Source organism: Lucilia cuprina, chromosome 6 (assembly GCF_022045245.1).
Source record: "Lucilia cuprina isolate Lc7/37 chromosome 6, ASM2204524v1, whole genome shotgun sequence".
Taxonomy (NCBI): domain Eukaryota; kingdom Metazoa; phylum Arthropoda; class Insecta; order Diptera; family Calliphoridae; genus Lucilia; species Lucilia cuprina.
In genome coordinates, this window is record NC_060954.1 from 6657414 (window position 1) to 6684434 (window position 27021).

Genomic DNA, 27021 nt, shown 5'->3' on the forward strand with positions numbered 1-27021 from the left:
GTATGTATGATCGTCTTGAAAAAAATCATTTGTTGCTCTTTGTATTGTACTTGTTTTCTTTGGGTTTTTATTTATTTCAACCATCCACCCCATATTTAACAGGATTTAAACTTCATTATCATGTCTGACAACACGAAAAAACGGCAAAAAGAAGAGAGGGTCGTTATTTGTGTTGATCAATGATTGTATGTGTGGTTGGGTTGGTTGGCTGGCTTGCTGGTAGCTTGACTCTTTTTTTCATAGCTGCTTAACAGACAGACGGCGTCTTTTATAGCATTTGCTGTGTGACGACGACGACGCTGTTGCTTCTTTATGTCTGCTGCTAGAGTGAGTAATCTTTGTTAAAAATAACAACAACATCAGCACAACCTTCTTTCTTTTAATATTCATTTTTTTCTCGTTTAGTTTGTTGTTTTTGTATATAAGAAGAGTGGGTTCGCATTTGCGTCTGCGCAATAATGAAAAACACGGTTTTTTTTCATTTCGTTTTTCAATTTGTTTTATGGGGTTTTAAGGTTGGGTTGCCTGCCAAGCCAACCAGCCAGCCTGTATGATCTTTTACAAACCTATACAACATTTAAAGTCTTCTGCTTTTTTTTCATTCTTCTTGTATATGATCCCTTTTTTATGTGATTTGTTTCTTCTGAATAGAAGGTGGTATTGGTGGTGGTGGGTTAAGCCGAGTACAAAAACAATTTCTAGAAGTATTATATATGGGTTTGGTATTTATGCTGTTAGTTTGTTTAGGTAGGTAGGTGGTTTTCTTGGAAACTCTATATGATAGCATTAACAACATCCAACTTAAAACAAACCATCCATACATCCATCCATCCAACCAACCCAACATTTAGCCATGTACACTTTTAGTTTTAAAAACAATATTTTTTTGTTGATGTGTTTTTTTACTACATCATCAATTTTGTCATATTTTTTCGGAACCGTCTGTCCCTCTTCTCTTATGGCCTTCTTCAATCTTTTTGCTATTGTTGGGTTTTTTGTATCGTTTTCTTTATGTTTTGTCGTTCTTTTTTTGTAAGAGTAGGAGGTGGCTGATGATGACGAATCCATAGAAGACATGATTGTCAATTTAATATTGTAGATCTTATTTATATACATGTGTATGTGTGAATGTGTTTGTATGTATGTATTTTTTAACAGCAGCTACATCTAGAAGAGGGTATTTTTTTCTTTTAGTCATTGTTTAGAAGAAAAAAAATTAAACAAAATCTAAAACGTGATCTTGTCAACAATACCAGGAACTTGAAACGTATTGTGCATATGAATGAAAAATTAAGCGAATAAGCATTTTTTTTATTCATTTAATACTGTGGTGGAAAGTTTGTGGAAATTCAAATTTTTTAACATTCCGTCTAAATTGTGGAAATCCAAATTTTTTAGTTCCAGAGTGTTTGACCTTGAAATTTTGTTTACAAACCCAAGATTAACTTAAATCTTTTGGAAAGCATATACAGCATCTCTTTAGATCTAGTAGCTACTTTAGGAAAGCCTGTATATGCTACTCTCTTTAGACGTCTGATTCGTGGCTACTTTATACGATCTCTGGACAGAATTGGAGATCAGTTTTAAGATTGTTATTGGAGTGTTTGACCTTGAAATTATTTCAGAGTGTTTGACCTTGAAATTTTGTTTACAAACCCTAGATTAACTTAAATCTTATTAATCTTTTGGAAAGCATATAGAGCATCTCTTTAGACGCCTGTTTCGAGCTACTTTAGGAAAGCATATACAGCATCTCTTTAGACGTCTGATTCGTAGCTACTTCCTACGATCTCTGAACAGAATTGGAGATCGGTTTTAAGTTTGTCTTTGGATGCTCTCTGTACAGTTACTACTCTCTCTCTCTACAGTTACTAGTGTTCCTTAGATCACATTAAGATCTTTAAGAATATAGACGTATTTCTACTAGTTTTAAGTTTGGAAATTGATGACTTTGATTCTCTTTATATTTAGTCACTACTCCTCAGTAGATCACATTAAGATCTTCAAGAGCATAGGCGCATTTCTACTAGATTAAAGTTTCGTAATCCATGACTTTGATAGATCACAATTCTCAGTAGATCACATTAAGATCTTTAAGGACGCGTTTCTCGTTTTATGTTGAGACTCATAAGCGTTTCTTTTTTTCATTTTATTTATTGTTACTTGCCAATTATTACTTGTCCTTAGACGAGTTTCAACTCTTTTATGATCTATTAGTTTACAGTTTTGTTTACAACCCGATGATTGACTTAAAACTCATGAATCTTTTGGAAAGCATATACAACATCCCTTTAGACGTCTGATTCGTAGCTACTTTATACGATCTCTGAACAGAATTAGAGATCAGCATTAAGTTTGTTATATGCTCTCTGTACAGTTACTACACTCCCTCTCTCTCTCTCTCTCTACAGTTACTCGTGCGAGATCTTTAAGAATCTACACGCATTTCTACTAGTTTCAGGTTTTAAAATCGATGATTTAGACTCTCTTGATAGTAACTACTTCGCAGTAGATCACATTGAGATCTTTAAGGACACATTTATCGATTTATTTTAAGACGCATAAGCGTTTCTTTGTTGATAGATTAGGGATAAAGGCACGCTTTACTTGCCAATTCTCACTTTTCCTCAGACGAGTTTTAACACTTTTATGATTTCATTATCTTTAGCGACATCGACATTTTCATCTGCTAATTCAATCGATTGGGCAGATATTGATTTTTTCTACTTATTTTGTTTTACTTTTCAATTCACAAAATAATTTGCACTTTTCTTTACACAAATTAAACATTTTCAGGATCTTCTAGTCCATTTCTTGTAAGACTTAACGTTCACAGTACTTTTTACTGCTACAACTATTGATCTTTAGCTGATTTCTCATCACCTAGCCAGGACACAAACCTTCTTCTTATTTAGTAATAATTGTTAAACTAAAATTCCTAGATTCTTTTGCAAAAAAACAATTTCTTATTAAAAAAATTGAAACTTTGAAATCACGATAACCCTTCAGTTGTTTTTACACTCTAAACAACAACCAATTACTGATCCTATTTCTAACCTTTTACTCCCACATTAAAAAAAACATCTTCCCACTTTTTACAAAAACTATTCTTAAAATATAAAATATTTTCTAAAATTTTCAAAAACTTGTTTCAAATGTTTTAAAACCAAGTAAAAAAAGTATAAAATGTTTAGATTTTTTTGGGTGGGTGTCTTTCAAATTGGAGGTTGGTGGGTTTTTTTCTCTTTAGTTAATTTGTTGTTAACTTACGCTAGTCCCCAATACAAATCAACTCTAGATATGAAAGAAGTAAAAAAACACTAAAGGTGGTGGCGGTGGTGGTGCTAAGCAAGTGAAGCTGTCACACAGATTTCTATAAAATCTACATATATGTAGATAGACAGACAAACCGACATACATGTAGTGATCATAAACTCGTACAATTTATTTGCCATGACTATGAAAATGGGGTTTGCTAACACAAACAAAAAAAAAAAAATTATGTATATGAGTGAAAAAAAAACTATACTAAGCGTGAATTAGCAATCAAGCCTAAGATAAGATTAATATGAAAAAAAAATATATTAAAAAAATGCGTGGGTTGTGGGTGTATATTATGCCGTTTGGTATAATGATAACAACAAAAAACTACAACTAAAAACAATGTCCACAAGTTTTAACTATAGTTTAGCAAAAAAAAAAGGTGGGGTGGTTGCAAATAAAATATGTAATGTCATGGAAGAGGTTAAATTTTAAAAGAAAATTATGTAAATTAATCTAACATTGGTGGGTGGTTAGCTGATGAAAGAAAAAATAAGACAATGTTGCTTGATAAGTAATGAAAAGCTTACAAAACGACATCTAAGCATATGAGAGAAAGATTTTAGAATACGTTAAAACATGTGCTAAGGTTTTTTTCGAATGCTATAATTCTTTCAAAGTTAAGCATTAAACAATAACATGTTTCAAAGGACGCCAAAGCAAATAGTCATGGGAAGTTACAGAAAGCACTTAAGCATAAAATAAAGCCTTTAAGTGTTTGCCAAAGTCTGTGCTCAGTGTACTAACTATTAGTTTAGATATACCAAGTAAGAGTAATAAGTTTAGCTTGCATAGGCAAAGATTGCTAACAAATTACGTCTAAGCATCTGCTGATGCTATAGTATTTGACAAAATCTTTGCTCTGAATTCTCACTAGTGGATGTTTGGGTTCAAAACACACTGTGTTATCAATACACGGTTTTATATTGCAACAAAGAGAGAGACAGAGAGAGAGAGATCTATTAAGGAAAGTTTAGCTCAAATAAACCAAGAATGCTTGCAAAAGACGTCCAAGCATTTGTTGTTGCTTTTAAGTATTCGACAAAGTCTTTGCTCAGTATTGTCACTAATCGAAAAAATCTGTGTTTTTCCAACAACTTTTAGTGATGTCAATACAAGAACTTATACAAAAGACCGTTACGCATACAAAAGACGTTTAAGCTTAGAAAAGATGTTTAAGCATAGACAAGACGTTTAAATTTAGAAAAGACGTTTAAGTTTAGAAAATACGTTTAAGTTTAGAAAAGACGTTTAAGTTTAAAAAAGACGTTTATGTTTAGAAAAGACGTTTAAGCTTAGAAAATACGTTTAAGCTTAGAAAAGACGTTTAAGCTTAGAAAAGGAGTTTTAGCATATGAAAAAGTTTTTAGTATTCGACAAAGTCTTTGTTTTTAGTCTTCCAACTTTTAAAACTTTTGATGATGCCAATACAACAACTTTATGCAAAAGTCCCTTGAGCATACGAAGTACGCTTAAGCTTAGAAAAGACGTTTAAAAACTGTGTTTTTCCAACTATTACAACTTTTGGTGATGCAAATACAAAAACTTCATACAAATGACAGTTAAGCATACAAAAGACATTTAAGCTTAAAAAAGACGTTTAAGCATATAAAAAACGTTTAAGCTTACGGACATTTAAAGACTTTTTTTATTATGTTTAAGCTTGAATATACAAAATAAAACTTCTAAAAGATGATACAGCTTTTAATGAAAATTGTAGAATAAAACTAAGTCAGTCAGTGTTCTCACTCGTTGATAAAAAACGACTTAATCGTAAAGCTTCTCTAAGAATTTGTATATTTTACATGTTTTTGGCTTTAGCTACAATGTCATAGATCGATCACCTTTAATATGACAATTAATAGTTGCAAAATAGTTCTACAGAAAATAACTTAACTTTGCAAGGTGTTATTTTTCTTTTGAAAACAATTTCAGAACTAAAGGTGCTTTAAAGGACTAAGGATGTTTTTTTTCTATATATTTTCAACTTTATTAAAAACAACATTATTAATTTTATTTCACAAAGTCTGTATTGCTAAAGAATTGGAATTTATAAGGGCGGCAGGTGGTAAATAAGTGACTAGATGGTAATGGAAGTTGATTTTGAAAAGACAAAAAACAAAAAACACCATCATCTTCTCATCAACAACAACTTTTTTTAACATTTGCTTATGGTTAACATTTTAAGACCAAGTCAAGTTGTATATAAGTTTTTTTTTGGGTTGGTTTAAGGTCTTTTGGTTTTTTTTTCACAAATAAACTAAATATTTTGACGAAAGAAGCTGGTGATGATGTTAAAGTTTTAAAACACAATTTTTTTTCTTTGTTGTTTATGATGTTGATTATGGGTGGGTAGGGGTCTTAATTTGGTGTGATGGTTATTTTGTTTATTTCTTCTTTTGTTGTTGTTGTCAGTTAAATTTTATAGAGATTTAAGTGTTTTACTTGAAAAATGTAGTATAAACAAATTTGTTAATGGTTTTGGTAATTTTTTTCTTGTTGGTTATATTAACTTTTGAAAAGTAGTTAAACTACTTGGTAACAAATCCATTTAAAAAAAGAGGGGGGTTTAAAAAAAAAACGTTAATTTTAAAATATATATGGGGGCGTTTTTTTAATAAAAACAAAATTCAAGGTTAGCAGCAGCAGCAGTTTTTTTTTGGTTTTGTTATAAAACAGTCTAGTTATCTTAAGTTGCACCAAAACTAGCTAAAAACTAAAATCCTTTTCGAAAACCCCCCTTAAAAAAGCAACATAGGCAGGTGCAACCCTTATAACTAGAAACAAGCAGAAGTTTCCTTAAGAAAAAAATAAACAACTTGTGGTAATTTTCTTAAATGAAAAAAAAACTCCAACAGACAAACAGGTTGTTTTTAAACTGTCTTTTTACTTAAGGCTTAAAGAAAAGGAAGACCCTTTTCCTTTTAAAAACAACCATCATCATTAATTCTCTCTACAGTGTTTGTATATAATTTTAAAAAGAATACCCACAACAGTTGTTTTCATGTTTCTGTTTTTTTTTTCAAAAAAGGGAAGAACAAAAAAAAATCTCATTATCCTGTTTACTGCTCTCATCCTTATGTTTAAAATAAAACTATTCAACTCTTAACTCTGTACATTGTAAATATATATGCATTTACAAACAGACACATGCAACATGTGCTAAAAATTCCCAAACATTTATAGATTTTTTTTCTGCTTTCCTTAAAATACGTTTCTTTTTCTACTTTTTATTTGATGTTATTTATAAAGAGGGGTTGTTTTCCTTAAAGTCCTCGTTTTTTTTTTTCTTCTTTATATTTCATTTTACTTTTAAACAATAAAAGATTCCTTGAAGAAGGAGGTGGAGGAAGAGTAAGTAAATGAAAAAGAACAACCTAAAAACCAGTTGCATTTCAATATTATAATAATAAAAATGCAATTTTATCTTTTTTTTCTTAAGACATTCAATATAGGGGTAACAAGTGTTAAAATTTTCTTAGTGACAGGTTGCTTCTAACTGGTTTAAGGGTGGTTTTCTTTAAGGTGCATTTTTTTTTAAAACTTAAAGACGTTTTTAGTAATTATTAGGTTTTTTTGTTGTTGTTGTAAATAATAAAGTGACCAGTGGTTTTGTTAAACATATTTCTTTAAATTTCCCACGTTTTTTTTAAGCAATTTCTTTAACACTTGAATGATTTTCTTCTAGAAGTTTTCCCAAAGAATTTATGAATTCAATATTAGGGGAGGGGGGTTAATTTCTTTAATTTTTTGTGGTTAAATTTAATAATTAGCTAATATTTGTTAGTTTCCCACAGAAACTATTGAAGCTTCATATTCAGGAGAAAGGACTTTCAAACTTAATTTAGTTACTGCTCCGTTTCTTTGAACCTTCACTAAGTTTTCTTATTTTTGTTAAATTTTAGAGCAAATGAAATCCTTAAATTAAGATTGAGATTGAAAGATAGATAGATAGATAGATAGATAGATAGATAGATAGATAGATAGATAGATAGATAGATAGATAGATAGATAGAAAGACTGACTCTCAATACAGAATCAATGGTCAGATTTTTATACTTCACTGATCGTAATACCAAAAGTTGTGAAAATGAAAAACCAAAAGTATTTACAATCTTAAATGAGAGAATGTTATTTTAAATATCAAAACTATATGAAATCTTACAGTGAAGATCATACAGAGAGGTCTTAGCAAAATATCAAGATCCCTACCAAATTTAATGATCGTCTTTTCGAATGGTTCCATTCTTTCTTAAAAAGAAGATCATACTAACTACAGCCGTAATGATCGTGAAAGTTAAGCAATCCATTGTAATGGATCAGTTACATAAGATGTCGTTGTAATGATCTTCGTTTTATAGGTATCCCTGGACTTTGATTTGATACATTACGGCTGATCAAAGCTATATGAAATCTTACAATGAAGATCGTACAAAGAAGTCCCAGCAAAAGATCAAAATCCCGATTTCGATCCGTGATTGTACAAAATTGATTCATTATTACTGAAAAATCGATTTGTAAAGATCGTCTTTTGGAATGGTTCCATTCATTCTTAAAAAGAGGATCCTGCTAACTTCGGCCATAATGATCGTGAAACTAAAACAATCTATTGAATTGTTTCATTGATTTGATTCATTTTCTCAAAGTAATGGATCAAAATGTTTTATAAGATGTTGTTGTAATGATCTTCATCTTATAGGTGTCCCTGGACTTTGTTTGGATTCATTATAAAGCTCAAAACTATTTGCAATCTTAGAGTGAAGATCGTACAAAAAGACCTAGTTAAAGATCAAGATCCCTACCAAGTGTATCACGATTTCGATCCGTGAAAGCACAAAGATCGTCTTTTCGTATGGGACCATTATAAAGACCGTTATTATTTACTATCTTAGAAAGAAGATCGTACTAACTATAGCCCTTAAGATCGTCAATGTTAAACAATGCATTGAATTGTTTCTTTGATTTGCTTCATTCTCTTAGAGAAGTGTATCAAAATGTTTTATAAGATGTCATTGTTATGATCTTCGTTTTACAGGTGTTAAATTCTGTCCCTGGACTTTGTTTGGATTCATTATAAAGATCAAAACTTTTTGCAATCTTAGAGTGAAGATCGTACAAAAAGTCCTAGCTAAAGATCAAGATCCCTACCAAGTGTATCACGATTTCGATCACGAATCGCACTAAATTGATCGATCGTTAAAGATCGTCTTTTTGGAATACATCCATTATAATTTCCGTAACTATTTGATGTCTTAAAAAGAAGATCGTACTAACTACAGCCAAAAAGATCGTGAGAGTTAAACAATTAGAAGTTTGATCCTTTTGGATCGTATTTTAAGGTATAACATTTAAGCTCGAAACTATTCACATTCTAAAGGTTAATATTGTTCGATTTAAAGGGTTTTAAACACAAAAATACTTAAAGCTCTACCATGATCTCTGGCCTTATACTCGCAATTTGGCCTTTCACCGCACGCATGTTAAAAGACTCAACAAAAAAAAGAAACCATAATATGTCTGTCTGTCAGTCTAACTACCCGCAGAACTTTAGCCACAACATACCACCCAAAACAACAACAAAAAAACACAAAAGACCAGAAACTTTTAAAAAACAACTTCAAGACATGCAACCAACACAGAACCCCATACAAAAAAAATATCATGGAAATTGGAAAAAAATCTACAGACCGACTTAAACATAAAAGATTTTTGTTTATTCAGACTAAGAAAACAATATATACATAAAAAAAATTTGAATGCTAGTGCGTGAGTTCAGTAGTCCATTTCGTATGACAAAAAACTATATGAGAGGGGAAAAAAAAAACAAAACACCAGCAATGGGTTGGGTGGCTGGTTACATGGTGGTTTGATAATAAAACAATATTTATTTTTTTTTAAACAGAAACCAAAGATACAAGCACGTTTCAAAGACAAGCCTGGTAAAATATTACAAAAAACATTTTAAAATCCAATAACACACCCGCCCGCTAGCTATTTTTTTTTCTTATTTCTATTAGGTTTTTTTCCAATTTTATTTTATTATTTTGCACTTTTAAATAAGCAGATGATCATTAATAACTTTATATTGTTGTGTGTGTGTGTAAAATAGCAAAACTATTTTTTTTTGTGTATTTAAGCCTAAAACAACAGTTCGATGTTAAGAAAACTAAATGAATTGTGTATAGATGACAAAAATAAAAGAGGAGAAAAAAAATTAGCCCATTAGTGTCGCCAGACACCCCAAAACAAAACACAAAACTTATGAAAAAAATTTTGATTGTGGGGCCTCCACTCTTTAATCATACTGCAGCATAGGTTATGAGAGAAACTGCGTGACAAATTGTCTTGCTTGTCTACTAATAAAGCAATACAGTTGTAAAGGGAAATATTTGTGAAAGGGAGGGGCATTAATGACTTTAAGGAGCGGTATAGGTAACGATATTTTCATGCAAACAAGACTTTTAGAATTTGATGGTCTCTGAGATAAAGAGAGACACGATCAAGACAATGGTCTCTGAGATAAAGGGAGACGATCGGAACGATGGTCCCTAAGATAGAAGGAGACGATCAGAAGATGATCTCCGAGATAAAGAGAGACGATCAGGACAATGATCTCTGAGATAAAAGGAGACGATCGTTCATCTCTCTATGTCTTAAAAGATCAACTTCTGAAAGGATATGTATAAGTAAAGTGGACTTGTAATTGCGTTAATGCTAAAGGTTAATCCTGACTTGTAAACAGATTCTAGGTCTACATACTTAAGTTGTAATTCAATTCAAAAGTGATCGCAGATCTCATCGAATCTGTTTATATAATGATCAGGAAGTGAAACTTCAAATACGATCACTTAAAATCAAATTTTACATGTAAAGATCGCTATGAAAGTTTCTACATAGTAGTATGTTCAAGTTCAATAAATAAAATTTGGATCTGTGGCCAATAATTTTTGATATAAATAGTTCTAAAGAAACAAACAAGATCTAACTAATTGACTTTTATACTTATAAACTTATAAAACTATCTATTTAGTAGAAGAAACTAGAGATCACCTGAGACACAACTGGATACTTTCAAACTATCTAATAGAATGGATATGATCACCTATCAAAGATTCTAAAAGATCGACTATTGAATATTATTTAGTAGAAGAGACTAGAGATCAATAGACACCTTAACAGAGTGTATTTCTTTGGATACTTTCAAACTAATAGGATGGATATGATCACCTATCAAAGTTCCCAAAAGATCGATTATTAAATATAAGCTCTGTTATCGCTATCAATCTGACTGCTATAGGATTTATTAAGAGTATTATTACTAAATAAATTGTACAACTCATTTACTTAAAGTTGTATTTGTTTTTTCAAACCTACAAAGAGACATATGATCACCTATTGGTATCAAGAACATATTGTCATTATTGCATGACAAAGTTGACAATAAAAGATCATCTCAAGATCCTCAAAATAAGATAAAATTCTTCCCGATCTTTGTGATTAGAACTTACATCTTTAAAATAAGATGAAGATCGTTTTAATCTTTTTCCTATATCCTAATCAATCAAGCTTCATACGACGAACAAAAACAGTTTCTTTTATCTTCGATAACAGTTTCTTTCGATATTTTAGTTTCACAAATGAATGATGAGAATTTACACCTTTAAATCTTGAAAATAAGATGAAGATCTTCCCGATCTTTTCGCTATATTACAATCAATGAATGATCCTTACATTTTGAAAATAAGATGAAGATCTTCCCGATCTTTTCGCTATCAAGCTTTTTACCACGATAACAAAAACAGTTTCACGATCTTTTAATATCACAAATGTATGATGAGAACTTAAACCAATTACTAATCAGTTTCAACATAAGAACATGTTGTACCTAAAACCAAAAAGTCTAATATTATTTCTGTAGTTATACTTCCCCCTCCCCCCTACACACACACATTTCAAAAATTGCGTATAGTTAATGATAATGACGATGACAATACATAATAATTAAGATTATGATGATCTTCTTCAACACCCAACAACCGGTTCTTGATTATGGTTATTGTTGATAGTTTTTCCCTCGACTAACCTCCCCTCCTCTCCCCACAAAGGCCTGTCTTTCTTTGGTGCTTTACAACCAACCCATAAATACAAATAACAACAACAAACAATGATCTTTGTACACAAGATGAGAGGAGAAGCAAGCAAAAAAAAAAAAAAATCGCGTGCGTCTGTTGATCATGTCTGATGGCGGTTGATAGAGGTTTCTCTGCTTTTACTGCCGCTAAAGTTGAGGATGATGTTGTGTGTGTTTGTGTGAATGATGTTGCTGTTGTTGAAGCTGTTAAAGCTTACGACAAATGTTTTTTGATTGTTGATGTTGTCATTAAAATTTACGCGCCCATTTTCAACCCACTCACTTCCATACATCATGGGTTCGTAGTTTATAGACTAATGCAAGTATTTATTAAAAATTATATGTGTTTGCTTGTGTGTGTGTGTTTTTTTTTTTTTTTTTTTTTTTTTTTTGAGGCGGATGTTAACAACAAATATCAAAATCTAGCAACACATGATGTTGTTGGTGTTTTTATGTTGCTGTTGTAGATGATGTTGCTGCTGATGATGATGAGGATGATGTGTGTGTGTGTGTGTGTGTTTGCATGTTTATACATCAATTTCATAATAAGTAGAGAATTTATCATAATAGTGGGTGATTTTTAATGGGATTTAATGCCTGATTTGTTTGTTGGGTTATAAGCGTTTGTAAATATATTTATTTATTTGTTGTTTAATTAAATATAAAGGGTAGCTGAGTTCTAGTTTTTATTTTTTAATAACAATTAAGTACAATTTTGTAAATGTTAACATCCTGTATATCCCAACTATTCATATCAAAATAAGTCCTTTTTAAAGAACTTGTTGTTGTTGAGGTTGTTGCTGTAACTAAAACCCTGACTTTTAAAACTTTTTAACATTGATTTTATGAGTCTATAAACAACTGTTGCTTTTAGCACCCACTCGTAAAAATAGAATACAAAAATAAGTCTTTACAAAAAGTTTAAATCTTAAGGTTTGAGTTTATTATTGTTGTTGAATTTTTTTTCTATCTAATAAGGCTGAGAATAACACATTTGAAAAAAAAAAATATCATATCTTTGCCTTACAACCTAACCCAGACTCTCAATACCTTTACACCCATTTTTATTTTAATGCTACAACAGCAGACAAACTCTGATATAAAGTATGACATGATGTCTTGTATAGCCAGAGCATCCACCCACTTTTTTATTTTTAGTTAGAAAAAACAAAAACTGAATAAGTAAATAGAAAATGTTAAGGCTTAAACGCATACTCAAGTACTCTACCAAATGATTAGGAATATAACATTCTATATGGCAACCTATTCTATATCGGTCTATATCTACCGATCGGAGACTTTACGATGTGTTTATAATGGGTTTAAAGATATGTTTAACTATGACTTCCTAGTCCTTGGCTTCTACGTTGAGAGAATAAAATCGATTAAATTGAGTTCATGACATAATTGGAATCTGTTAACATAATATCTGGTCGTCTCCTTGTCGTCAAACAAAGATTTGTTTACCAAGATTATCCAATCATTAGCATCTACATTGACATGTCGTCAAAGCCAGCTATAGCACCCGACCAGGCGCAATACTTTAAGAGAAAGGCTTCGGTTCGGGTTTAAAGATACGTTAAGCTACGACTTCTTAATCCTTGGCTTCAACATTGAGATACAGATCTCAGTCGGCAAAAAAAGACCCGATCAAGGACAATATGACGAGAGAAATTCTTGAGTTCATATTGGTCTTACGAGTGCCTATGTAATTGGAATCTTTTGACATAATATCTTGAGCTCTTGGTCGTTCGAAGTAAGATTCATTTGCCAAGATTGCCCAATCATCAGCATCTACATTGACATGCCGAAAGTCAAAGTCAGTTATAGCACCCGATCACGGACAATTCTTTAAGAATTACAGATCTTAGTCGGCAAAAAAAAACGATCATAACTCCAACTCTTGGCCGTCGAACTAAGACTCATTTACCAAGAATACCCAATCATTAGTATCTACATTGACGTGTCGAAAGTCAATGTCTGCTATAGCACCCGATCAGGGACAATACTTATAGCACCCGATCAGGAAGAATGCTTTAAGAGAAAAGCTTCGTTTCATAGTAACCAAAGAGGATAATGGATGACTTGTATACTTTGTCTCTTAGTCAGCTAACTATAACCCATAGACCAAGTCTTGAACGTTGACTATGGTCCTTGGGATAGCAGATTTGGATTTGTCAAACAACGTCTTATTGGTCATAACTGCTTAGACAATAGCATTGAAATTGAGCTGAGAAAGTTAATCAACTATAACTACCGATCAGAAACAAAACGTACAGAGAGATATTTCAGGTTAAAATGGTCTCAAAGAAGCCCATAATCGAAAGCATATAAAAATTCCATTTCGACACTTACATAACATTTACCTCGAGATATAATCCTCTGTCGACTATAACTTCTCATTAGAAACAATATGAAATGTTGAGAAATGCCTCAATTCATAGTAGACTTAAAATAACCTAGTCTAAGACATGAAAGTAATCCAATAACATTCATTACAAGACTCTCAATTGTCTATATTTTACTACACCCCCCCCCCCAGAAACAAACGTTATGATCAACCATAACTTATCCCCTACAAACCTTATAATATTAAGGCACAAAAATATAGAGCATTCATTCACAAAAGTATACAAAGTTTTTTTTTATGATTTTTTTTTTTTTGTTGTTGATTCCAGTAAAGAGTAAAATAAATACCCCAACAACAACAAAAATATATAAAACGTAAATATATGCAGAACAAACACACTTATTCGAATAAAAGTTTATGGGAGAAAAAAAATTAAAAAAAATATATAAAGTCTGGCGTCAAAATATGACTTGAAAAAAAGTGGGTGGGTGGCTTGTGTTGTTTGTCTGTCTGTCTGTCTGAATGTGATTTGAATATAAAAAGTTAGCAAATATATGGTTGGGTTTAACTACTAGGAATTGTCAATATAACCTTGAACTTTATGTTAACCAACAAGAAAAGCAAAAAAAAAAAAAACCTTTAAAGAGAACACAATTTAAAAAATAAAAAATCCTTATAATAAACCTAAAAGTATGCTTTAAGAATTGTTTTAAATATAGAATTAAAAGCTAAGTTAAGGAGTAGTTGTTATTATAGGAAACAATAGGTTTATGTAAAGATTTCTAAATTGAAATAATGTTCATAAAAGGTATTACAAAATTAGGCGCCTAGAAGTAGTTTAGTATTTAGGAAGTTGCCTAATTGTATGCTATAGAATTTCAAAGAAAAAGTGCCTAATTGTATTCATTAGAAAGGATAAAAAGGACGTCTGATTTTAAGCCTTAAATTGCCTTCAACTCTTGACTTGTCTTTATCAATTGTAAACGATTTATACAGATAAAGGAGAGTATTTTTTGAAATCCTTACACTGAAAAGTATGCTAATATCTTTAGAATTTATAAAGCCTAAAAGTATTTTATAACAAATAATTAAAAGGAAGCTTCTATATATTGTAATACATACGAAAACGGCAAGTTTTCTTAAACGTTATGTTAAAAGGCAAAACAAATTTCATCATAATTAACAACAACTACACATCATAATGACTCATTCTCTCACATCTTGTGAGTAAAGCCACCAACAACAACTAACTAAGAATGTGGGTTCTTGGCTAGTACAACATCGCAAAAAAAAATCCCCTTTAGTTTACAAATTATATTGTCTTTAGATATATTCAAGACAAAATAACATCAATGGTACTAAATGACGGAATAAGAAAACGACTTAAAAACAAGACACATATTGGCATTATTTTAACAATTTATGCATAACGATAGAGTATTCCAGGAATATGGTAAAAACATTAAACCACACTATACTACCAGACGCCCCCTAACTTTTGTTTAAAGAATTTCGGACAAACTTAAAGAAAACACAAAGCGGATGTTTATAAAAGCAACAACAACAAATCTTTATTTTATATATATATTCTTTTCATTGTTTTCTTATTCTTCTTCTTTTGCTTACAGTTGAAAGGGATTGGCAGTAAGAAGAGCAACAGCAATATTGCATTTAAAGGTTTTATTGAAGCATCAACAGCAGTGTTGAAAAAGCCATGGCAACAGTAATACCACCGACCTCAAATGTTGAGGCCGCCTATGAAGATATGTTCAAAGAAATCACAAGAAAATTATATGGTGAAGAGACCGGAAATGGTTTGCATACACTAGGAACCCCCGTAGCACAGGTGGCAACAACAGGACCCACAGCAGCACCAGAAGGTGAACAAAGATCATTTACAAATTTGGTAAGTTTTCAAATGAAACTTAACTTAAACAAATACTTGAAAAAAAAAACTAAACAACAAAGGAAATTGCAAATTGTAATAAAAAAACAACAACATATTTTTCTGTTTTTTATTTTTTTTAGCAAATTGATCGTTCTACACAACCTACAATTGAATACGAACATAATAATCCCAATAATGCAACAGCTACCTCGGTGGCTGCTGCATCGGCTGCGGCTGCAACAGCAGCTGTTATTGCTGCCGCCACAACACAAAATGCCACAAATGTTGTTATACAGCAACAACCAGAGGGCTCTGTGGTTGTAACAACCACCACAAATACAGGTGGAAATTTCAAATCGGAAGATCATTTGAGTACGGCATTCGGTTTGGCGGCATTAATGCAACAAAATGGTTTTGCCACCACAACCGGTACTATATTAAGTACACAGGCTATAAATAAAGTTATAACAACGGCTGCTGGTAGTCAACAACAACAACAGCAGCAGCAACAAAATGTGACAGGTGATCAACAACAGCAGCAACAACAACAGCAAACATGGTCTAATGAGGGCACACAACAGCAAGATCAACAACAACAGCAGCAACAACAACCCGCACCTACTACACAAATTGTACAGTGGACTACTACACCAAGTGGTAAATTACAAAGTTATTCAACTACCACAGCACAACCACAACAACAGCAACAGCAGCAACAACAACAGCAGCAGCAACAATTAGCAACTCCTAAGTCAAAGTAAGTTAAAGAAATCATATAGAAATAGTTATTAAAGGGTAATTAAAGTGCGAAAGCTTTCTCAGAGAAAGCTTTTCTTATTCTTCAATTCATTCTCAATGTGTAAAGAAACAGCAAAAGCTTAAAGCTGCTAAAGCAGCAACAACAACAACAGCAGCAGCAACTCCTAAGTCAAAGTAAGTTAAAGAAATCATATCAAAATAGTTGTTAAAGGGTATAAAAAAGTACAAAAGCTTTCTCAGAGAAATCTTTTCCTATTCTTCACTTCATTCTTAATGAGTAAAGAAACAGCAAAAGCTTAAAGCTGCTAAAGCTTTAGCTTATTTTATGCTATTTTAAAGCTTCTTCTGTACTCGTAGCTTAAAGAAATCAAATGCTGCTGAAAGTTGAATTTGCTGATCTAGTCCTACAAAGTTTAATAGCTTTCATTGAATAAGCTTCTCCGAAAGCTTTCTCTATCTTAGTTCTTTTCTAAGCTCAATAAAGAAGACATATTTGAAAAATGTATTTGCTGATCTATTAATTTCGGAATAGAAAGCTTTCTACAAATTTAAAAATCTATTCTTCTTTTAATTTTGCGAAAATTTAAAAGCTTTTAGCTTAAAGTTTAATAACAAACATTATAAAAAGCTATTAATTTCCTATATTTAACTCCTAATGAGTAGAGTTTTTACCGGTGAAGATTTATTTATAACAGTGGACATTTAAAGCTAAAGCTTCTTTCTTTGTTCCACTAAAGTTTTCTTCCTACATGAACAAATATGAGACAAAGTTAAATCTGAGAAATAGGGTTCATTCCCTGAGATTGTAAGAGGCAACTGTATAGTTTAAATAACTGACAAACTAAATTCTATAATTAAAGCTTTTGTATAAGACTTTTTTTTCATAATTTTTAATAATTTTAAATACTAAAATACAACTTAAAACCCTCAATGATTCGCATACACACCGATAATTTTGTGCCACGTTATGTAAACGGTACATGGATTTGGAATGATGATGAAGAAAATCTTCATTTCGATTCACGAGAAGAAGCCTCTAAAGAGGTAAGCAAAGAAGAATATATCAATATTGGAGGCTATAAATTTCTAGCAACAATCAATCAATTAGAAGAAATGATATTTCGTCAAGAATTTCAAAGACCCGATACAACACATGATTATGAAGCTGTACTACTGCAAGATATTAAAGATTTGGTGATGTTTTTATCACCCAAAGAGATTTTAACTAAAGATTTTATATATTTTCTCAATACGAAAACGGTACATCAATTCCTTAAAGCTTTGGTAATATATTTTGAATATTTTCTGAAATTTGTAGAATTTATACTCATACGTAGAGATGAGATAAGGGGTGAAAAGGCCCAAATACAAAGTGAAGAGAGTACAGAAATCAAAAGAATATATTCGAAACATCTTTCACAATATCGTTTAATATTGGCTCGAGAATACAGTGAGATTTTATTGGGTAATGGTGAGATGCGTAAATTCTATCATCTAAAACCTATAGTCAATATATCACAATCCATTAAAGATAAAGCTTTTCATGAAGGTTTTTTGGCTTTTTGCACAAATTTCGTTTGGATAGCTATGTTTCGAAGAGATTTAGAATTAATCGATATGGAAATGAATCGTTTATTTAGATCGGAACATTTTTCCCTAGTACGTTGTGAGCGCTATCAATTTTCTCCTGTAGAGGCAAGCATGTTGTATGGCAAGAATTATAAACGTTGCAATTATCGTGCACAAAATTCACCTCTTATTATGGAACTCATGAATGTGGAAAAGGAAAATGTGCCATTACTATGGATAGGAGAACGTAAATATCGTGGTACTGATTTGTGTATATTTCAAATTGAATTGGAATTTATTGTACCCGATTCACAACTTTCTTTAATTGATGTTAGTCATGGTATATTAGGACATCCTAGGAAAATTTATGATACTATGCTCACGATCAATTGGGAGGCAGTAAGATTTCAAAACTATTCTGAATTATATGATCCTTATCGTATAATAAGACAACCTTATTTGGAAATACCAAAATTAGATGAAGAAAACTTGCGTAAAAATTGTGAAAAATATGAATCGTATTATCAATTAAAACACTCATTTGAGGGATGGGATCGTAAAATGTTGAGAAAATGGTTGAAACGTGATGAAATTATAAATTTCTTTAAAACAGAAGGTATTCTAACGGATGTATGGCAGAAATGTCAAAAAGAACTTGAACATATTGGTTATGGGCCATCAGTAGAAGAAATAACTAAAAAGTTTATAGCACGCAAAGAAAAATTAAGAAAGAAGAAATGAAATTGTATTTTCAATAAATTTTTTTCTAAATTTTATTTTTTAATAAAAACTTTTTTAAATTTCTAAAAATTTTGTATTTTCTTTTTAAAAAAAATCTTTACAGAACTAATAAAAATCGTAATGATCATACCTCTCCAAACTTAAATAATGCCACTGATGTTATCTATACTAGTCCCTCGACCTCGGGTAATATGACACAACAACAACAGCAGCAACAGCAACAAACACCTCCCAATGCTAATACATCAACATCCTCGAATACATCTTCCTCTGGTGGTAGTTCAACGAGTAGCAATAGTCGTAAGAAATCTTCAAATAATCAAAATAATAACAACAACAATGGACAACCTTTGGTACAAAAACGTTATGCCTGCACACATTGTCCTTATTCAACAGATCGTCGTGATCTCTATACACGTCACGAGAATATTCACAAAGATGAAAAACCATTCCAATGTTATGCCTGTTTAAAACAATTCAATCGGGCCGATCATGTTAAGAAACATTTTTTGCGTATGCATCGTGAAATGCAATATGATATCAATAAGACAAGAAGACATGTACCCTCTAGTTCGGGTGGTGGTGGTGGTCATCATCATGGTGGCGGTAGAAGTAATATTACTATAACAACGGTAAATACACCCTTCTCTTCTTCCTCTACTATTACTACTCCTACTACTAATAGTAATTTACTTAATGATGACAATCTAATTGAGCAAAAACCTATAATCTTCCAGACTCAGGCGAATGTTAATTTGGAACAAGCCTTTTTGGAACAGCAGCGTCAACCTACATCATCTAGTCTCAGCATAGCCGAAACCATAGAGGCTGTGGCCACAGCAACTGATGCCCCCTTGCCGCAAATGAAACAGGAAAAGAATGATGATGGCTCTTTGGTGACGGGTCAAACGGCCAATGTTAAACCCAAACGTGAGAAACGTTTTACCTGCTGTTATTGTCCCTGGTCGGGTGCCGATAAATGGGGTCTCAAGAGACATTTAAATACTCATACAAAACCTTTTGTATGTCTATTATGTGATTATAAAGCAGCTCGTTCGGAAAGATTGGCCACTCACGTTTTAAAAGTACATAATAAAAGAGCTTGTAATAAATGCTCTTATCTAGGTGACACTTTGGAAGAATATCAACAACATTTGAATGAAGTGCAGTAAGTATTTTTATTATTTTAAACTTTATTCTTAAATAACTATAATCTCTGTTTTTCTCAAATTTCTTTTGCTTAACAAAAGTCCTACGACTCCTTCTAATCGTAGTAATAGTAATAATAACAATAATTCTACAAATAATACTACAACAACTACTAACAACAATTCATCAAATAATTTAAATGTATTACGTACAATTGGCAATACTTTAGGAAATAATAATAATCAACTAAATCAATTTCAAAATAATAACAATTTTAGGTAATTAAATATATAATTCTAGTAAAGTTTTATATATTAAATCTAACATTTCTTTCTACTTCTTATACAAAAAACAATTTAATTAGTGTTAATAATGTTTCAACCACTACAACAAATGGCAATTCTGTTACTATATATACCACTACGACTACAGATAATCAAGGTGGTAATATTACAACAGGTGGTCCTTTACAAGAAATTATTGTAAATCCGTCTTCAATGGTGGGTTGGCGTTTAAGTGCCAATGGCTCTTTAATACCACCGCACGATTTGTTGACGGGAGGCCTGCCAAACGCCGCAGCCCAGAAACGTGGCTCTGAGCGTTTATTTCAATATCTTGAGGCGGACGGAAGTGATCCAGAAGATTATGCGCGGTACATATAAAACTAAATGTTGTGTTAAAGTTTTTTCTGTTTGCTTTTCGTTTAAAGAACTTTTTTTATTTGTAATTTTAAATTCAGTTTTTTTCTTTTTATTTCATTTTACCGCCAAAATGTATGGCTTTATTTAATGAGAAGTTAATTTGTTGTTTGTTTTCGTTCGTTTCCTTTTGGAAATGAATCAGTTATAATCTGAAAGTATATCTTGTTATTTATCTTTTTTTAACTTAAATTTTCTTTGTGCTTTTTTTTTGAAATATTTTTAACATAAAAACTTATAAATTTTCTTTTGTATTTTTACAGTCTTTTAAAAATGGACGCAATTAGTCGCAATACAGCTTCAGTCGCTCAGGATTTTCATAAGGCGGGAGGCGTGCACGAGTTGAAACTACCAGCAAATCATCAACTCCTGTTCAATAATAAACTGCCTTCACAATGGACGACTAAAGAAGCAGCTGCTTTACTGCAAAGTCTTAGCAATGCCAACAATTTGAGCTTTGTCTATCAACAGCAACAACAACAACAACAATTGCAACAACAGCGTTCCAAATATGCACCCACAAATGGTTTCCTTAATCAAAATGGTAATGCTGGTCAACGTCAGCGTCAACATTCTTCGGGTGATGATGAAAATACACCCTCTTCGGGTTCATCATCATCGACAGCATCATCTAGTGATGATATGTCACCGATTAAAATGGAACGATCTACTAAGGCTTATAATTTGGTATTAAATAATAACGAGCAGAGAAAGACGATGTCAAAGACATATTTACATAAAAATTATGATTTGCAAGAAGCATCTTCCAATTCATCATCAACGAATGCAAATGATATTTTTATAAATGCAGCTTATAATAACAACAATAACAACAACAACAGCAGCAGCAACTTCAATGGCAACATTAGCCATATAGATATAATGAAAAATCAAGAAATCTTCAATGAAGATCAAGAAAATCAAGAGCAGCTTATTAGATCGTCTCCCGCGTATAAATATAATAGTCAATATTATAATAATAACAACAACAACAATACAAATTTAAATAAAATTAATAACAACAACAACAAGTCGTCAACAAAAACCAATATTAATAACAACAATATTATTATTAACAATAACAATAATAATAATAACAACACCAATAATTATCAACATCGTCTTGATCTGCAACACAATAAAGAAAACAACAATAATGCAACATTTCTAACACAAATGGAATTTCAAAATTTAAATAAAATCGGTACACAATTTCAAAATTATGTTAAAGATATTATAAGCAAATATTATGCTGCCGAAACACCGGTAATGTTTCCCAATATGCCCACAGCAACAACTACTGCTCAGCAAAGTCAACAGAGATCAAATTTACAAACCTCACCTAAACGCAAAAGAATGTTAAGTGAAACTGAAGAATATATAGAGTATTTGAAAAATAAAGAAGATATTACTTTAACCATTACACCCAAAAATAATAATAATCCAAATAGTAGTCAAAGCAATGGTGTTCTTATACAAAAATCACCTTTACCTTTGAAAAGAGAACGTGACTTAGCTTCAGATTCTTATAAGAGAATATCACCAAAGAAACAAATGTTAGCAGCAGCGACAGCACAAGGAGTTTTAAATACTTCGGCCACACAGCAGCCACCAACAGCAGCCGCTTTAACTCAACATAAATCGAATAAGAAATCTATATCACAATTGGCCACTTTATTGCCTCTATTGGCAGATGCCGCTTCACAGCAACAATATTTGACGGCACCTTTAGATTTTAGTAAAAAGCCTGCTAATGATCACACCGATATTGTTCAGATAAAACAAGAACAAGAGGAAGACAGTGTTAAGGTTATTGTAAAACAAGAACCCGAGGATATTACTCTCAAACAACAAGAACCTCAAGATCCCATAGAAACTCAAACGGCTCACAAAGCTTATGCCAATTTCTCAGTTAATGCTTTACTTAATAACATTGGGCTAAATGCCGATAAACGTTCGTCACGCAAACAAGCTCAACCTAAAAAGATACGTGTACCACCAGAGATGGTTATAGCTATGTTAAGAGATAAATATCTTAATCGTATGGTAGATCATAAACTAAGCTGTAAGGATTGCATCAATTCGAAACGTTCATCAATGCTAGTGTTTAACTATCATACTAAGGCATCGTTGTGTTTGCATCGCTTGTGGAAGCATTCGGAAAAACCACAAAAATGTAAAAAATGTGGTGAGAAATTCAAGCAAAAATATAATTTAAAATTACATCAGATGAAAGTGCACAGAAAGGTGGCCAGAGCTTAGAGAAGACTAGAAAGTAGAAGAAGAAAAAGAAGAAGGTGCTAAAGGTAAAATAACTGGGCATTTGAAATTTTTTAGTCAAGAATTTGTTTATTTTATAGTTTGTTGTATTAACAATTAAGTTTTTTTTCTAACGTTTTGTTAAATACAAAAAGCTTTCGAAACTTTTTTTGTGTGGGAAATATTATTCCTAGATAATAATACTTTTTGTAAACATATATAAAAAGCTTTTGTTTTTTGTCTTAAATTATATAATGAAAGCTTATAAAAAGCTTTTTAAAGTATAATTTAAATAACATTTAAAATTATTAAGCTTTAAACAGAAAACTCTGGGAAAAAAGCTTTCTTTGTTAAATTTTGAATATTGCCTTAAACAAAAATATAACATTTGTTTTTAAAACTTTTGATACTTTAATATTTTCATTCCTTAAATGTAAAACTTTAAAAAGCTTTCTAAAAAAAAGCTCATCAAAATGAAATTATAAAAAAAAAATATTTTAGTTAAAAAAAGGAAGTAATTTTGTAAACACAATAAGAAAAGCTTAAAAAATCTATTCTTTTTAAAGCTTATAAGTCAAAAGCTTTTAATATTTTTAAACAAATAGCTTAACAGGAACAGCTTTTAAAAGTTTTTTTTAGTATTTTCTGTTATTCTGGAATGAAAGCTAATGAAATTTAAATTTTTTTAAAAAAAGCTTTACATTTGAAATTTGAAAAGCTTTCACCTTTCTATGAAAATTTTAGTGATTTTATTAATAGCTTTTGCTTGCTAACATTATGAGAAAAGCTTTGGATAAAGCTCATTTTGTTGCAAATTAAGAAAAGCTTAAAAATGCTTGTTTTTTTTTAAAGTTTTTAGGGTAAAAAGCTTGCTTAACAAGTTAATGTATTAAAAGTATTTTAGTATTTTCCGTTAATTTTCAGTGAAAGCTTATGAAATTTAAGCTCTTTTTTTTAGCAAGCTTTACATTTGAAATTATATTTGAAAAACTTTCGTCTTTCTAAGAGCTCTTTTTTTTAGCAAGATTTACATTTGAAATTCTATTTAAAAAGCTTTCGGCTTTCTATGATCTAAAAAAAACAAACTTTTTAGTGATTTCTTTAAAAGCTTTTACTTGCTTACTTTGTAAGAAAAGCTTTTGTTAAAGCTTACAAAAGCTTTTTACTTATTTTCTCAGATTTGTGTATAAAATTCATAAAATTTACCACTTTTTTGTAAAAAAGCTTTTAAAAGCTCTTTGTGAAAACTTTCATAAGCTTTATTTATGGTTTTTAGTATTTTCGTTTACTCTTGAGTAAAAACTTATGAAATTTAAGCTCTTTTTTTGGAAAGCTTTTCATTTGAGATTGTATTTGAAAAGCTTTTGCACTTTTAAGAAAATTGATCTAAAAAAAACGTTTTAGTGAATTCATTAAAAGCTTTTATTTTATTCACTTTGTACGAAAAGCTTTTGATAAAGCTTACAAAAGCTTTTTACTATTTTTCTCAGATTTTGCAAAGCTTTTGCCTTTATACGAAAATTTATATAAAAAAACTAACTTTTTAGTGATTTCATTAAAAGCTTTTGCTTGCTAATTTTGTAAGACAAACTTTTGATAAAGCTTAAAAAGAGCTTTTTACTATTTTTCTTAGATTTTTGTATAAAACTTATTAAAACAACCATAGTTTAAGGCTTTTTGTAAAAAAAGCTTTTAAAAGCTTTGTTGAAAAAAGCTTTTTGTGAAAAGTTACAAAAGCTTTTTTTTTTGGTTTTTGCCAATATTTAACTATAAAATCTCATTTACTATGTTTAGAAATTACTTTAATTTAAGAATTTTAAATAAAGCTTGCCAAAGCTTTTTACTTTTTTTTCTCAGCTTTTTGTATAAATTTATTATTTATTTTATATTTTTAGCATAAAATTTAGTTTATTTTTTTAAATTAAGCTTTTTAAAGGAATAAGTTGGTTAAAAAAAATTTAACAAATTTTAACAAAAAAAAAACGAATTAATTGTTTTAAAAGTATTAATTAAGTTTGTTTTTTTATATAAATGAATTAAAAATTAAGTTTGAAATAAAAAGTATTTATTGAAGAAAAAATTTTTTTCCTAATTTGTTAAGAAAATTTTTTTTTATAAAAATAAAGGCGGTTTAGCTTGCCATTTATATTACAAAAACAATTAAAAATACAAAAACAAAAACACATACATACTATTCTTATAACACAAATTTCCATAATTTTTAAAAAAATGAATTAAGTTTTAAGACAAATTTAAGTTTAAATTTTAAGTTGTGATGTACCTGAAATATGATTTCGTCTAAAACAAAAACAAACAAAAAAAAAAAAAATACATTAAAGAAAAAACTTTAAAGCTTATAAAAAAATTTTTGTTTTTTTTTTAAGAAAAATACTCTTTACCTAAAGTTGAATTATTAGTTATAATGAACATATATTATTATTAATATAATTTTAATAATTAAGCTTTAATTTGCCATTTATTTAATAATATAGTTTTTTTGTGTTTTAGTATAAAAGAAAAGTTATACGTTTAAGTTGATATATTTTTCTGCCTTAATTTTTTTATATAAATTTAAATTTATTAATTAAGCTTTAAGTTTTTTTTTTTCATTTTCTTAATTTAGTATTAAAAACAAGCCTTTCTTTTAGTATTTAAGTTGGAAAAACTACACACAAAAGAAAAAAAGTAAAACAACAATTAACCACCTTTTTGAAAAGTTCACACTAACCCCCTCCTCTACTCTCCTTCTTAAACTAAAACCCTTAATAAACAACAAACATACTTCTTATAATAAAAATTTCAAAAAACAAAACTAAATTATTTATAAAAAAAGGAAAAAAGCCGACAAAAAACTGACTGAATGGTATTAAATAAATAAAAAAAGAAACAATTTTTTAAAAAACAAAAATACACGGCATATTTTTTATTTTTTAGTATAACAAAAAATAATTGTATTTTTTATGTAAGGTTTGAAATTAACAAAAAAATGTTAAAAAGTTTATGAAAAAAACACAAAAAACAAATTTTGGTATATATAAAATTTCTACAAAATTTAAAAAGAAAATAAAATACATAATTTAAATTTTAGGCAAAATGAAACAAAATCTATCAAAAAAAAAAGTTTATTTATGATTTTTATAAAAAAAAGGTTTAAAAAAAGACAAATTATTATTAAATAAAGAAAATTTTACTTTATTAAAAAAAAAACCAAAAAATTATAAAACAAAATAAATAAGAACAATTATTTGTGTCGTAAGAAGAAAATGTTGGTAAAAAAAATTTTAGTTTAATTATGAGACATAATAATATAACCACAAGAAAAGTAAAAACAACCTACATTTCTTAAAAGAAAACAACAACAACCACACAAAAGAATGAAAACCAATAAAAAAAATATTAGTTTAACAAAAAAAAAAAAGTATTTAATACAAAGTGTTTTATTTCCAAGGATTGAAAACAAACTATAGTTTTTAATCTTATTTTAAGAAACACTGACTGTAATTTAATCTGCAGTTTTTGATTTAGTTCATGTAACTGTATTTTCACATAAAAAACAAAAATTTCTATCTTGGGCGACAGACAAAGCTAAGAGACACTACATAGAGAACAGGATCATCAAAGACACATTACTGCTGGGCAAAATGTAGGAGAACTATACGCTTAGAACTATGGACACAGGGTATACATAGATGTAACTAGTAAAACATTATATAAGGCTTCGATTACTAGTTAAAGGCGATCACCAATGTTCCCACGACAATTGGATCTTCGCTCCGGAACGACCCGAGTCATACTCGGCCAAAGATTGTCAACCCAGAGACAGCTGTTTCAACGAAAGTTTTTCCCCAGGAAAGAACTATCGGCCATAGTCGAGCTGTTACAACAACAACAAACAACCAATGTATACCGGATACATTGGAAGGTTATACATAATCATCGGACGTGACTGATCGAAACGTTAATCCCTGACAGAATGTCTTGGTCAAACTGAATGTTATAGCATTTTCCAGTAGGAATCTGTTGTTGCACGAATGACTCTAAATTGGAAGCACAAAGTGGGACTGCGTTTGAATTTTGAAGACCCAGAAACAGAAATATACTCTAGTCTTAAGCCTAGTCTATAGTCTAGTATTTAGTCTAGTCTATAGTCTAGTTT

The 27021-nt window shown here is 30.3% G+C and overlaps 3 protein-coding genes across 6 annotated transcripts in view; 2 read left to right on the forward strand and 1 right to left on the reverse strand.

The window, feature by feature from the left end:
• The window catches only part of LOC111680030 (protein charlatan), a 40470-nt gene extending 17136 nt beyond the window's left edge, over nucleotides 1-23334 (forward strand). For 2 of the 4 annotated variants that reach the window (XM_046954814.1, XM_023441638.2), the window contains exons 2-7: nucleotides 15431-15708; nucleotides 15831-16447; nucleotides 18863-19927; nucleotides 20010-20186; nucleotides 20273-20560; nucleotides 20870-23334. In XM_046954814.1, the coding sequence (XP_046810770.1) occupies nucleotides 15517-15708; nucleotides 15831-16447; nucleotides 18863-19927; nucleotides 20010-20186; nucleotides 20273-20560; nucleotides 20870-22868 (4338 nt within the window). In that variant the 5' untranslated portion in view covers nucleotides 15431-15516 and the 3' untranslated portion in view covers nucleotides 22869-23334. The remainder of the gene's footprint in view (nucleotides 1-15430; nucleotides 15709-15830; nucleotides 16448-18862; nucleotides 19928-20009; nucleotides 20187-20272; nucleotides 20561-20869) is intronic. The other 2 variants (XM_046954815.1, XM_023441637.2) reach the window with 2 other exon arrangements.
• Nucleotides 1-27021, reverse strand: part of LOC111687896 (protein jim lovell) — a 237561-nt gene that overhangs the window by 205447 nt on the left and 5093 nt on the right. The window lies entirely within an intron of this gene.
• Nucleotides 17332-18821, forward strand: LOC111680031 (protein phosphatase 1 regulatory subunit 36-like). The gene has a single exon (XM_023441639.2). It carries the CDS (start codon nucleotides 17380-17382, stop codon nucleotides 18757-18759), a length of 1380 nt encoding a protein of 459 aa, XP_023297407.2. The 5' UTR covers nucleotides 17332-17379; the 3' UTR covers nucleotides 18760-18821.

Coding starts and splice junctions, on each gene's coding strand:
- LOC111680031 (XM_023441639.2), top strand. CDS start 17,380: ATGATTCGCATACACACCGATAATTTTGTGCCACGTTATGTAAACGGT.